A 13,742-nucleotide genomic window follows, 5' to 3' on the forward strand; every position below is an offset into this window, starting at 1 on the left:
TGCAGGACCACACAGGCCACAGGACCCACACACAGGCCACAGGACCTCATCACAGGCTATAGGACCCACAGCAGCTGCAGGACCCACACCGGCTGCAGGACCACACAGGCCACAGGATCCACACACAGGCCACAGGACCCACACAGGCTGCAGGACCCACACCGGCTGCAGGACCCACACAGGCCACAGGACCCACACACAGGCCACAGGACCCACACAGGCCACAGGACCCACACAGGCTGAAGGACCCACACAGGCTGCAGGAGTCTAGGACCCCAATCTGTAGCAGGCAGAGGCCAGAGGGTGTGGGCAGAGTGAGGGTGTGGGCAGAGTTGGTGGCTGGCTGGGGCTACAGAGATGTTACCAGCAGTGCTGACACTACAAATTAGATTTTCCAGTTTTCAGGTCTCATGCCACCTTATCACAGTGCCTCTCGGGGCTGCAAGAGTCACCCCGTCGAGATAAGGGGAAGGAGGGAAGTGGCTGGGACATGGCAGGTGTGGGAGGAACTGTCAGAGGGAAGGAGGGAAAGGGACCCGAGGAGCTGCATCAATGAAGAAGGAAGGGGGTGAATGGGGCCTGGACGGTGTGGCTCGGTGGGTTGGGCATCCTCTCGTGCACTGAGAGGTCATGGTTCGATTCCCGATCACGGCACATGCCCGGGTTGCAGGCTCAATCCCCAGTAGGGGACGTGCAAGAGGCAGCCAATCGATGATTCTCTCTCATCATTGATGTTTCAATCTCTCTCTACCTCTCTGAAGTATATTTAAAAAAAAAAGTTTAAAGAACTTCTCAGGACAAGACCAGGGAAGAGGAGGAAGCAGGACCTACCAGCTCCTGTGAGGTCATGCAGGGGACTGGTTCCCCCTCTGCCGGCCATCCCTCTGCCGCCCATCTGCGCGTCCCTAAGGGCTGGGGGGGGGGGTTTGGTCCTCTCTCCTCTGGACTAGGAGGTGCTGGGCAGGTTTCGGGTGATCAGTGACTCGCTGGAACTGAGCAAATCGCGCAGCGTGTCTTCATTTCCATTTCTGTTTCCATCCTAGAGGTGGCAGTGCCTGGGTGGTTCTGCTGAAGGACTTAACCCTCAGTACTCATTCACTGGGGTTTCTATCTAGACATGAAAGGTCTAGGGAACCAGGCCAGTCACTGTGTGAGGCAAGAACTGTGGTGCTGCCCAGCCCTCTGGTCTGGCCGTCTCTGCATGTACATCGAGTGTGTATGTGCACACAGTGACTGACAGACACAGACTAGTAACCATCGGCAGGTGTCCTGAATGTTCTCTTTTTTAGGGCCAATTAACAGAAGTTTCAGCAATTACTCCTATGACGACCTGTGAGTTCTATGGCTGTTTGTGTCTGTCTTTTCTTTGTTTTGTTTCTGATTCTCATCCTCCCTCCTCACCCCAACCCCCATCCCCAACCCACTCCCCAACACACAAACGTAGTTTAATTCTTAGGGCAGCTCTCCTTTTCAAATGGGCAAGAGAAGAGGACTCTTATCAATACTTCTCCTCTTGAAACAGATTGATAGGTAACAGGGTGGACTCTTGGCCCACCCAGGACACAGCCCAGTGACACTAACAAGCTGAAGTGCGATCCCAAAATGGGCATTTGTATTTTTTCCTAATGTTGTTTTGAACTAGATGTTCTCTACTCTCTGCTCACCTCTGAAATCACTGGAGAAACACATCAGATAAACCGATTTGCCCCTGATTGGATTAGTGTGAGGAACTGGCCGTCTTGTTCTGTAGCCATAAATGAGTCACTCTCCTCTCTTCACACAATGAGGTTGTGTTCTGAGGCTGATGGATGCAGGCGCTCTTGGGCTGGGGGGATCAGTCTAACTAGACTCACCCGATGCAAACAGTGACCTTTTCAAGGTCAGAGCACCAAGGGCAAGCAGACCTGCCCCGTTCCCACTAAATAGTCATGTGTTAGAGCAGTGGTTCTCAACCTGTGGGTAGAGACCCCTTTGGCGGTCGAACGACCCTTTCACAGGAGTTGCCTAAGACCATCCTGCATATCAGATATTTACATGACGATTCATAACAGTAGCAACATGACAGTTATGAAGTAGCAACGAAAATAATTTTATGTTTGGGTCACAACATGAGGAACTGTATTTAAAGGGCCAGAAGGTTGAGAACCGCTGTGTTAGAGCATGAAGACAGTTCCGTGTGGGTGGACACTTAAAAACACAAAGCGTGTGCAACACAGTAAGGAGGGAGTCCGGTTGTTCACCATGTACATACATCCCCAAACAGGCTTTTCCCTTCTTATTGCAGTGTTTTCTATGCTCCCAGTTTAGATGGTAGAATATTTAATGTGCGCTTAAATGTTTAGCTAATGTATTTGTCAAAAAAAATGAATTGATGTGCCATTTATCAGGAATGGGTGTGTATTTAGAAAATATATTCTAGTTAGAAAGTAATGTTCAGGGAAAAGGAAGCTGCTGAGGTGATGTTTGGGACGGAGTGTAAGCTCAGGTCTCTCGCCCGCAGCTGGGACTTCTTTTGGGTTTAGCATGAGGTTTGGCACCACCTCGGTGAAGGACACAGGCGGTGAAGGAGCAGCGGTGGCAGCAAACACGCTCCGTTTGCTCTCCCGTCTTCACTGTGGAGGTGACAGTGACGTTCCATTCGGATGGAAGGGCGTAAACCCCACAGATGGTCCCCGCTGTCACCAGGGCCGTGATAGATGTTACACTGTGTGTGGAATTACATGCGCTGCATATCACACACGTGTAAAGCAATATGAAAACCTGTGCCCGAGGATAACGGGGGTGCTTTGCCGAGCGTGAGGCTCTGCCATTGTCCTCACGGGGCTCAAAGGCTCTGTGACCACAGCCCTCAGTGCAGAATGCGTTTCCCTTGTGACCCAGTTCCCACGCCCGCAGACACCCTGGAGTCTGCACTCAGGGCCCTGTGGGATGCGCCTGTGGCGCCTATTGAACCTTACGCTGCTGGTCACGGCCCCCTTCATGCACTTTCTGGCCCCAGTGATGCTCTACGGCCACGGCCACGGCCACAGCGGCTGTGTGCTTGTCCTGCAAACGACCTGCAGACGCTGGACAGAACAGGCCTGCCCCGCCCTCTGCACTGAGGCTGCCTCTTCCTGCTCGGCTCACGCTCTCCCATCTGCCAGCTCAGCCCACAGCATGGCCTCCTAGCAGCCTCCCTCGATGTCCTCCACGCAGCCAGCACCACACCCGTGGCAGCTGGAACCTCTGCATTCCAGCCCCGCCGTCTGCGATAGCACTCGCCAGGCGGCTCTCTCTCCCTCTCCTCACACACACCATCCACTTCCTTTTCCCTCCTTTCCTCCTTTTCTTTATTTCTTTCTAAAGGAAACATTATAGGCTTTATTTTTTTATTTATTTATTTATTTATCTTTATTAATTTTAGAGAGGAAGGGAGATGGGGAGAGAAACACACATTGCTGTGAGAGAGAAACAGCAATTGGCTGCCTCCTGCACGCCCCCTACTGGGGATGGAGCCTGCAACCCCAGGCATGTGCCCCGACAGGGAATTAATCTGGTGACTTTTTGGTGCACAGGACGATGCCCAACCAACTAAGCCACACCAGCCAGGGCAAAAGGAAACGTTATAAAAGATAAAAGTCCTTTGTAAAAAATGAAAATACAGGAGAATAAGCAGAAAATAAACCCACTGTAAATCAACCCTCCAGAGAAACTAGTAACTGTGAATGTTTATACATTTTTAGTTAATCACCTTTTGATCTCTAGAGCTACACTTAGTTCTTAAAGACCAGGGTCAGACAGGAGAACGCTGTCACCTGCTGGGAACAGTCTGGACATTGACCTGGTTAGTGAGTGCAGGTCGGAGGCAGGAGCCTCACAGGGGCTCAGGGCAGCCGTGCGGGTAACCAGATGTCACCTGTTGTAAGTGCAGTGGCTTCCGCGGGAGGGCGATGTGAGGGGCCTTTAGTCAAAGGAGACGGGGTGAGAACGCAGAGCCTGCCTGCGGCAGCTAGAACTGCCTCCCCGTGAGCAACAAGGAGTGTTTTATTCACAGTCAGTTTCCCGAGGACACGTCTTTCTCAGCTGGTTGTGTCTTAATTTCCGGCTGAGCGCTTTTTCCAGGGATTAAAGCCAGGATCTGAAGGAATCACCTTGTTTCTTCTGAGCCAGGAGCGCATCTCGGTGAGGGGCTGGCAGGCGCCCCGGAGTCCCTGGCGGGCTCTGCACCCTGTGCCCCGGATTCATCCCTAATGTGGGGAGGGGGGCCAGGAATTTCATAAACGCTTAAAAAATCCATGTACCAGATAGCTATCTGGGGCCTGCAGTGTGTGTTAATGTAACTTTGCCCCAGAAATAAACTTCTGCAGAAAGCTTCGCCTGAAAGAGACCTTAACGTTGTGCGATTCCGTCTCGGCACTGCAACTGGGGAGATGAGGGAGCTCCCCGAGGTGCTGGTGAGTCCGAGGAAGACGGGGCACCCCCTCCCCTGTTCCTGGCAGAACGCTGACTGCAGGTGCACCCCCCTTCTCAGGTTGGGGCATGCTTGGGGGAGGGGCTCACTTGAGCCCCGGGTTCACCAAGCAGATGGCATGTTAGTCCTTGCCATTTACTCTCTAATGGCACATCCTGAAGCCAGTCTCTTTATAAAAACACATTTTATTGTTTAAAGAGGAACACGCGGCTGTAACGTAATTAGAAAGCTGCCCAGCGTTGCCATCTCTGCTAACGGCTCGTGCCCGCGTCCCCCCTGCCTGCTGGGCTCTCAGATAAGATGAAGCGGCAGCCCCCACGGAAGGGCTCCCCCAGGATAACCTGCAGGGTGTTCTGTCTCCAGGGAGGACATTCTTCTTCCTCATCCAAGCAGCTGAGTATAACCCACCATGGAGTCCTGAGAGCCCAGGCTCCACGGTAAAGACACGGGAGCCGTGTGGGTACACGGTGCGATGTCACCTACTCATGGGCCTAAACTAACCAACTGGTAGAAACAGGGCAAGATGGTGGCTTCGGAGAGCGGGAGGGGGTGAGAGAGCTGGGTGAGGGACGAGCCTGCCCCTGGTAGATGTGTAGGTTCTGGGCTCTCACGCACAGCACAGCGGTCCTACACAACAGCACGTATGACAAACACCAAGCGCCTGAGGAACTAGATAAGGACAAACCAAAGGGTGTCCCAGTGAACTGCGTGAGGGATCTCGGCTGGACTTTCCCCTCCCAGAGCTGCAGCCACAGAGGAGCCATGCTGAGCGCACAGTGACCTCACTTTGGGTCAGTGGCTGTGTGGCTCAGATGTCTAAGGGGGCTCTCCCGCCCTCGTGCTAGAACCTCTCCAGGTGACACTCCGTCCCGTCCGAGTAGGAGTGTGGCCCCTGCTCAGCCCAGGCAGGTGCGTCCGTCAGCAGCGCTGTGCTCGCCGATTGCCCACAGGCTCCCATGGTGCCAGGTCAGACTCAACCAGGGGTTAGCCATCGAGTCTCCTTGTTCCTGTTTCATGGGTGGTCGTGCCCAGCGAGCAGCAGTGTCATATTCAAGACCAGCGTGTTCGGTGCAGAGGAGAACATGACTATCATTTTTACAATCACATCCTTCGCGCTTCCCGTGGTCTTCAGTGTTTCTCTAACTATCTGGTTACTGGACCTCATGTTGGGTGAAAAGATATTTCTTCAGGGAATCTCTGCTCTCACAGTACTTTTAGATAAAAAGAAAAAAACGAATGAAATAACTACACATCACGTACGGACTGTTTAAGTTCTCATTTTGTAAGTCAGCAAAGCAATCAGCTGGCCCTGGGCCCTGGGCAGAGAGAATCGCTGCAGCAGCAGAAGCCATTGGTCTGTGGTTCAGCAGAACCAGAAAATGGAGGCAGCAGCCAGGCTGCCATCTGCGGGGCGGGCTCTGGAGCCTGTGTGCCCTGAGCTGCCCTGAGGAGGCCCTGGACGACTCTGTGAAACACTGTAAAGTCCAGCAGAAATGTGGGGTCACGGGGTCACCCGTGGAGGCTCCGCAGGCTGTGACAGCCGTGTGTCCCTGCTCCCGAGAGCCAGGCCGTGGGCTTCCTGTTTCCCACTGACAGTACTCAGGGGGGACAGTACTCAGCAGCCCAGATTGCCTCCGATGTTTAAATGGCCCATTTGCCTGTACTATCTCAGTATATTTTAAAAATTATTTAAGATGAGGGCTACTTATTTAGAAACGAATACAGGCTTAGACCACCTGAAAGAGAAATGCTTGCATTTCCAGGCCTTGCAGCCTCCCCAGGTCAGAGAAGCACTTACGCTCTCTCCCGGGCAGGTGCACAGCCCGCCGCCCTGGAGCACGTGGCAGGTGCTGCAACCTGTCTCTAGCACCTGCTTCCACATTTTCACTTCCTGTCCTCTGTGAGCGTGGACATAGCACTCCCTGTCACATGATTTTCCTCCACTACCGGGAGGGAAGCATGGCTTTAACCTGGAAACAGTGGAACCCTGAAGGCCCTTTGCCTCCGTGAGGTTCCAACAAAAACTTAAAAGCAAGAATGTGAAACCAGGAGGCAGGGTCAGGCGGTGTAAGTGAGGGCTGTGGAGAGGGTGTGACTGGTGGTTCGGAAGGACAGGCATCTTCACCCCTCTCCTCCCTGGGGATGGGAAGTAAGGACCGATGTTCTGCTGAGCCATCCAGTTGCAGAGTAACAGCCACTTCCTCTTGGGACTTGCCAGGCTAGTTCTTTACTGTCATTAACACAATAAGAATGCACGACCGACAGCAGCTTGTAGCTTAAAGACCTTCTCTCACTGGCAGTTACACTTCAGCTGGGCATTAGCTATTGATTCCCTTTTGGAAATCTGTAAACTGATGCTCAGAGAGGTTAGGTGATATTTCTAAAGCCTCGCAGCATGTGCGTCTCGGAGCTGCTGTCGCCCACACATGGCTGCTTTGGAAAAGGAAAACAAACAAACAGGAAAAAAGCAGGAAGCCCCATTTATTGCTCCCCAAGTGTGTGCAAGAAGCCTGGTCCTTACCACAGCCTTGAGGAGGCAGACATTGTCCTTATTTAGCGGGAAGGTGGTCAGGAGGGTTTAGTCACTCGACCAGCTGGGCCCTGGATCGCATTTGCCTCTCCTGTGTCAGGGATGGATCCTGCTCTGAAGAAACGGGAACGCCCTCACCCCCCCCCCAACCTCTCCGGTCCCAGAAACCCCCGCACAAGTGCAGGGGGACATCGCCGGCTGTCGGCCCTGCAGCCACCCAGCCTTGGGAGGGTCTGGTTGGAGCCTTTGCTGCCTGTTCTGGGGCAGCAGTAAAAGTCCTGTCCTCTAACCAGAGCACCTGATAGGGAGCATCTTGAGTTGCACCCGTGAGAAGACAGTCATCAGCGTTGAGGGAAGCTCTGAGCTGCCTGCGCTGAGGTGTCTGCTCCCTGGGTTCTGACAACGTTGAGGCCCATGGAAACCCCACGGGGGAGTGTGTCCCAAAGATTAGCCAGAAAGATGGCAGAACGGTGCCTCTCTCTGCCTTTGTGGTCACCGTCTCACCAAGCACGCTCGTGAGTGAAGTCGCCTTTACTCGGTTTGGCTGTACATTTTATTCGGATCCGGAAGTGTTCTCTGAGATTTAGGTCATTTTACTGAAAAGGTCCCCAGCTTCCCTGAGCAGAACCAGCTGTGGGGGTCTTGCCGCCGTGGTCAGAGCCCCCCCCCCCCGCACCCCAGGAAAGACAGTTGCCATGGAAACACCGCCAGAAATAATAGGTCAAGTTCTCTCCTTGTGCCTCAGGCTCAGTCTAGTAGGTTTTAGTCAGAAGCGGATGCTGTTGCAAGTGAAGACCTGGGCATTTCAAAGCCAAACACGAGGAGATTTGATGCTAGAACCACTGGGGGAAGAGCCAGTCGGGGACGGTATTCCTCTCTTTTCTAAAGCGCAGGCTAGCTTCCGGTGCCTGAGCATCTGAGAGCGTGTAAATGAATCCAACCTGACTTTGCACAAGGTCAGCAGGGAAGCAGGGTTTGTAAATTTTCACAGATTAACTGCCTGAGGTAAGGGGAAAACATTTTTATTTCATTCCAAAAATAAATGTTCAATGGGAAAGCATAAAATATTTAAGCATCCTGTTTCCCTCCCTATTTTTAAAGATTCTAGTTCATGCTGCTCTGTGCCTGCCTCTTTTATGGAAATGAAAACAGTAAATGCAGCTTCGGGGAAAGGAACATTGTACAAAAGAAGTGCCGTGTGCAGCCCGCGCTCTGCAGGTTCTGGTGGAGGCCTTGCCTCGTGGCCAGCGTGCGAGGGTCCCTGTGGCAGCGGCTCAGCCTCTGGTGGAACCTCTGCCACAGGCAGCAGTGTTGCTCCAATATCTGCACATACGTGCTGAGATGGGAAGATCTACTTCTTTACTTTTCTTATTGATTTTTAGAGAGAGAGGAAGGAAGAGTGAGAGAGAAACATCAATGTTAGAGCAGAACATCAATAGGCTGCCTCCTGCACCCCCCACCCCACCCGGGGATCAAGCCCACAACCCGGGCATGTGCCCTGACTGGAATTGAACTGGCAGCCTTTGGCTGTGTGGGACCATGCTCAGCCAACTGAGCCACAGCGGCCAGGGTCTTAAGACGATAAGATATAGCACCTTACCTTTTTCTAACCAGAATTATTTTACATAAAGGGAATATATTAATACATTTTAGCATAACTACATGAATTCACACAGGGAAACTATGTTCAACTACTTCACAAGTCACTGCTAATTTTCTATCTTTTCCCTTCTGTTAAGCAGTGAGTGTGTTTGGGAAGCTGTGACATTTATATTGCTTTGCCCTGATCATAAAGATTGAAAACCGGGCTCCTAGGGTCCTAGGGCTGCCGTAATGAAGCCCCCACGGGTGGCTTAAAACTGCAGACATTGTGGATTTGTGGTTCTGAAGCCACGAACCTTTATGAAGGTGTCGGCAGGGCCAGGTCTGTCAGGCTCGGTCAAGCTGTGGCAGCTGCCCCAGTCCTTGTCTTGGTGTCCGTGGCTGTGGCTGCATCACTGGACTCTGCCTCTGCTGTCGTGTGGCCCCCGTGGGCCTGTGTCTGTTTTCTCTTCTTCAAGGGACTGTGTCATAGGATCAGGGCCACCCTCCTCCCTGAGAACTCAACTTGTCTCCACCTGCAAAGACCCTATTTCCAAATGAGGTCACAGTCCGTTTCCTAATAGAACCCCTGGCAGTGCTATGAGGGGACAGCTCACCACGGAGCCGACGGTGTGGTCTCGGTTGCCATTTTACATTGCTATACTCTCTGGTTCTTCAGAAATGATGTTTTCACAAGTTACCTCATCTTTCGTAGACATGTAGGGAATGTGACATCTGATTAATGAATGCTCTTAGGTGTAGAATTTTAAAATGTGCAAAAATATGTCTAGAATAGATAAAAGGAATTTAACATATACCTGGCACAGTCCCTAACTGGTAATAGGCATTCACTAAATGTTTATTGAATGAATGAATGACTGAATGAATGAATGAGTCATTATATAGTCAGGATACTGAGCATAGTTTCATCTTCCTTTGATAATTCAGAGTAATTTCTACAGGTAAAATGTAGCAAAGTCCAGGTTAAGGGGTCACTCCTGCTTGAATGCTGATGCCCACAGGCTTGTGCCTTTGGACATTCACTGGCTCAAGACGCATTCCGTCTATGCTGCCGTCTCCTCAGCCTCCGGTCTGTGGCCTTTCTCTTTGGTTGGTGCATGTTGTTTCCTTTAACACATGTAACTACTGTTGTTGACCAGTCGCAGCAATGTGCTTTGGTTTGGTTTCTCCAACTAGAAAATTACCCACTTCATCACGTACAGGATTGCCTGCCCTTCGATCTGTTTTTCTCTGTGTGGACATTCAATAAATGTGTTTTGATTATGGTGATAGTATTTATGTTTATTTAGTAATGATTACTTCCATTTTCCATGTAATCCAATACAGAGAAAAGTAACCACCAAGACAAAAACCAAATTACAGTATAGCCCAGACCTTACAAATGAAAGCTGTTTCCTCAGTATTAAAACTGCCTCTTATCTCTGTAGGACCTCCATGGGGATTGAAAATGCAGCACACAGAGTTTAAAAGAAAAAACACGTAGTATCAGAGAAATAAATTCAAGACAAAGACAAAAATGCCAAAATTCAAACTGAAATGTTCCCAGCTACTATGTCTCAAGCTGCAAATGTTTCCCATTTCAGTCTTTTTCTTGACAGATAGTCAAGTGTTTGCTAATCAAACCTGTCATTAAAGCCAAACATTTTTCTAAAAACCTGATTGAGAATCAAAATATTTAAACCAACTGAAGGGATTTATTTTCTTAAAGAGAGGGAGGCGAAACCAGCTCCTGGGAGAAAGCTTTCGTTTCGGCCATACTTTTGTCCCTTGTTTTCTCTGCAAGAGATTTCAGGTGGTTCCCATCGCAAGAGCCTGTTTTCATGGAAAATCAGCAGGTGGCCCAGTTATTCGGATCAGCTGGGCAGGGAGCAGCCCAAAGCCAGGGCTTGGAGCCATTTCCCAGCAAAGGAAGGGGAGGGACCGTTCACTCTCCTCCCGCTGCCACGTGTGGTTACGGGAGGGGCAGTTGCCAGTGCGCAATGTTCTTTTCTTTCTAATATCACCTCCGCCCTCATCGGTAAATGGCTGATGCAGTGAAGCGCTTTCTGACCCCATTTTCTCCCTGATGTCACAGGAGAGAAAAGCTAATGAGCCCGTCAGCCTGAAATGGTTTCAAAACCAAAACCATTGCAGGCCAGCATGTCTGTTACCAGCTTCAGCCTCGTCGTCCTCTCTCCTGCCCTTGGAGGGAATTCTCTGTATTTCTCACTCACTCCCCTGCCCGGTGCGTTTCCCATTCTCCCCGAGAGCTTTCCCGTGACAACAACTCCAGTTAGTTAGATGGTGTTTCTGGGTTTAAGACAAAATGAGGGTCCTGCTCCTGCTGGGCCTTCAGAGCTTCTAAAAGCTTTGATGTTCGTTCCTGAACACTGTGTTTGTCCTCCTCTCGTGTTCAATTGCGACACGTGATGGCTCTCTGCCCTGTGGTTTCCTGTAACATTTCAGTCATGACTTTGCCCTGCAAAACCTCCGTGTGCGCTGTGCAGAATTGGTGTTTATGACACTGGGGCTGGTTCTTTACTGTCAAAATAAAATTAACGTCTTTGCCCTAACTGGTTTGGCTCAGTGGATAGAGCGTCGGCCTGCGGACTCAAGGGTCCCAGGTTCGATTCTGGTCAAGGGCATGTACCTTGGTTGTGGGCACATCCCCAGTGGGAGGTGTGCAGGAGGCAGCTGATCGATGCCCTCTCCCTTCCTCTCTGTAAAAAATCAATAAAATATATTTTTAAAAATAAAAATAAATAAAATTAACATCTTTGAGGGGAGCCACAGGGAAGAGGTCAGGAGGAAGAGGTGACGTCATTGTCCCGCACAGGACTCTAGGCCCCGATGAGGACGTGCCTGACGGGGGAGAGGATGCTGTGCAGAGGGCGGGAGGGGGCGGGGCCCTCGCCTGTGAGGAAGCTGCTCAGGTGCTGCCAGAGGATCTTTCACCTGGAGAAGAAGAAGGTAAATTCACAGTAGAAACAGGGATCGATAGACAACTGGGGATCTGGACTCACGTCGCTGTGGGAGTTTTAAGACAGAATGAGTTGTTATGAGTTGTTCTGTTCCCTAATGAGCTAAAATACACCACCCAGTCTCCCACTATACCTTGTTTCCCAAACATAGTCTTTGAGAATCTGTTCAAGATTGTCTCCTTTTTGCTGAATAATTGTGTGTATTTGTCCCAATTATATGCAGTTTATGATATCCATGTTTTCTCTCATTTATAAAATACCAAGAAAAGTACAAAAAATGTTTGCTAAATAATGGCTAGGTCGCTTCTATATAGGTGTGAAGCTATGCAGTATTGCCTTTCTATTATACTTGGGATTCAACTCTTTTATAAAAAACTAGCTATTTATGTACCTGTTTACAAAAAAATTTAAAATTAGAATATTTAACCTAATCCGTAATGATTTCTAACACCACGTAGTATATTAAAGCTGTTATCCTTGGTCTCTGGTGCGAATGTTTTTCCAGCTTATCATTCGATTGGATCCATTTTACTTACAGGGCTTCTCTGTATCTGAGGAATTGCCAGATTTCCATGTGATGGAACCTGAGCTTGTCTCCCTGCCCTTGGTGGGTTCTGAAAGCTCCCCACACAGGGTTGCTTTATTTTTGCTCTTTTGGGTTCTGTGCTCTGTGTTCATCTGACCTCTGGAGCCTTATTTCCCTAATATTATCGAATAAACACCTCTAATCAGGGCAGCCTGATCCCTGTCCCCCACGGCCTCAGCTGATCGTCAGCTCCCGTTGCACACCTGCTGGCTCTCCGGAATCATGTGCACATTTCTTTAGTCTGGTGTGACCACCTTCTCTGAACTCGCAGGGGCAAGCAGACTGCACCACTCCAATCAGGGACGTTGTGAGCAGCCCTGAGACCCCTCTGCTAGCCCAGGGTGGGGTAGCGTCCCCGCGGGAGGGGGAGAGGCCAGCCATCCCCACAGGGAGACCAGGAGGTGCTGGCTTCGCTCTGATGATAAGGACCCTATTTGTGGGGCATTGGACACGTTAGCTTTCCCTTCAGGCCTATTGAGTGTTGGGGTAACTGGGGAGCACGCTGAGCATGAAGGAGAAGGGGAGAAGGCCGCAAACTGGGTTCGAAGCGCACGAGTCTGTGGAGGGAGTCCGGGCCCGGCTGGGGGTGGAGGGGAGCACGGGCGTCCCAGGCTCTGTGTGCTGCTGAGTGGGCAGTGGTGTCTCGAGCTACAGGACACAGTCCCTGTGACCCACACAGGCTATTCCGCTGACGCCCAGACTCGGCTCTCCCAGGCCATCTCCCCTGTGGCCTGGGCCCTGCGACTGTGGGCTGCCTGCCTCCCACTGTCTGTGTGCCAGGTCCACGCGCTCCATGTCCTTAACCCTCGGAGCAGCTGGGCTCGCAGGGGCAGGTCCCCGCGACCGAGGGACATCCGCACAGAGAAGGGGTCTGACCTCACGTTACAGCATAAACAGCCAGCACTTGCTTGTACACGCGGAGACCTTCCCGTAAGCGTAGCCCACATGACGCGCTGGCATCACACGGGAGAGGCACCAGGACGGGCTAACGCGACCTCCGTCTTCACTGCTTGGAGCACACGGAATGTGATGCGCACCATCTTCCTTCTCACTTCCTGCTGCCAGTGGGAGTGAACCATGTAGAAGGTGCTTTGAGCTGGATCTTTGCCAAAAACAGTTTTTCAAAATTTGCAGACCTAACCCATGAAAATGACTCGGAAAGACATGACTGGGGTAGATAGTAGCTGTGGTGGCTGGTACAGCTGGACTCTGTTGGGCCTGTTGGGGGTCATTCATCACGTCCAGGAGATGCATGGCCTGGTTCTCAGCTTGTCCGTTCTTTCCAGGACACAGCGGGCCAGGAGCGGTACCGGACCATCACCACGGCCTACTACCGCGGGGCCATGGGCTTCATCCTCATGTACGACATCACCAACGGGGAGTCCTTCAACGCTGTGCAGGACTGGTGAGTGGCTGGCGCCCCCCAGCGAGGCCTCCTCAGCAGCTGCCCCTTGGCGGCTGCCCACGGGGTTGCCTGTTCTCACACGTGTCCTCTCTGGCAGCCACAGGCCATCGGGGCCCCGAGTGGCGTGCAGGGGCCAATGGGCCCGATCGTGGTGGTGTCCTGTATGTGGTCCCTCAGTGCCTGGCGTCCTGTCCCCCGGGCTCTGTGGG

At 51.5% G+C, this 13,742-nt stretch overlaps 1 protein-coding gene across 1 annotated transcript in view; it reads left to right on the forward strand.

Annotated features, from left to right (window-relative positions):
* LOC102431044 (ras-related protein Rab-3C) overlaps nt 1–13,537 on the forward strand; it is a 31,587-nt gene extending 18,050 nt beyond the window's left edge. The window contains exon 3 of the mRNA XM_014449857.2: nt 13,415–13,537. Coding sequence (XP_014305343.1) covers nt 13,415–13,537 — 123 coding nt within the window. The remainder of the gene's footprint in view (nt 1–13,414) is intronic.
* The last annotated feature ends 205 nt before the right edge of the window (nt 13,538–13,742 follow it).

This window comes from Myotis lucifugus, unplaced genomic scaffold (assembly GCF_000147115.1).
Source record: "Myotis lucifugus unplaced genomic scaffold, Myoluc2.0 scaffold_1467, whole genome shotgun sequence".
Taxonomy (NCBI): domain Eukaryota; kingdom Metazoa; phylum Chordata; class Mammalia; order Chiroptera; family Vespertilionidae; genus Myotis; species Myotis lucifugus.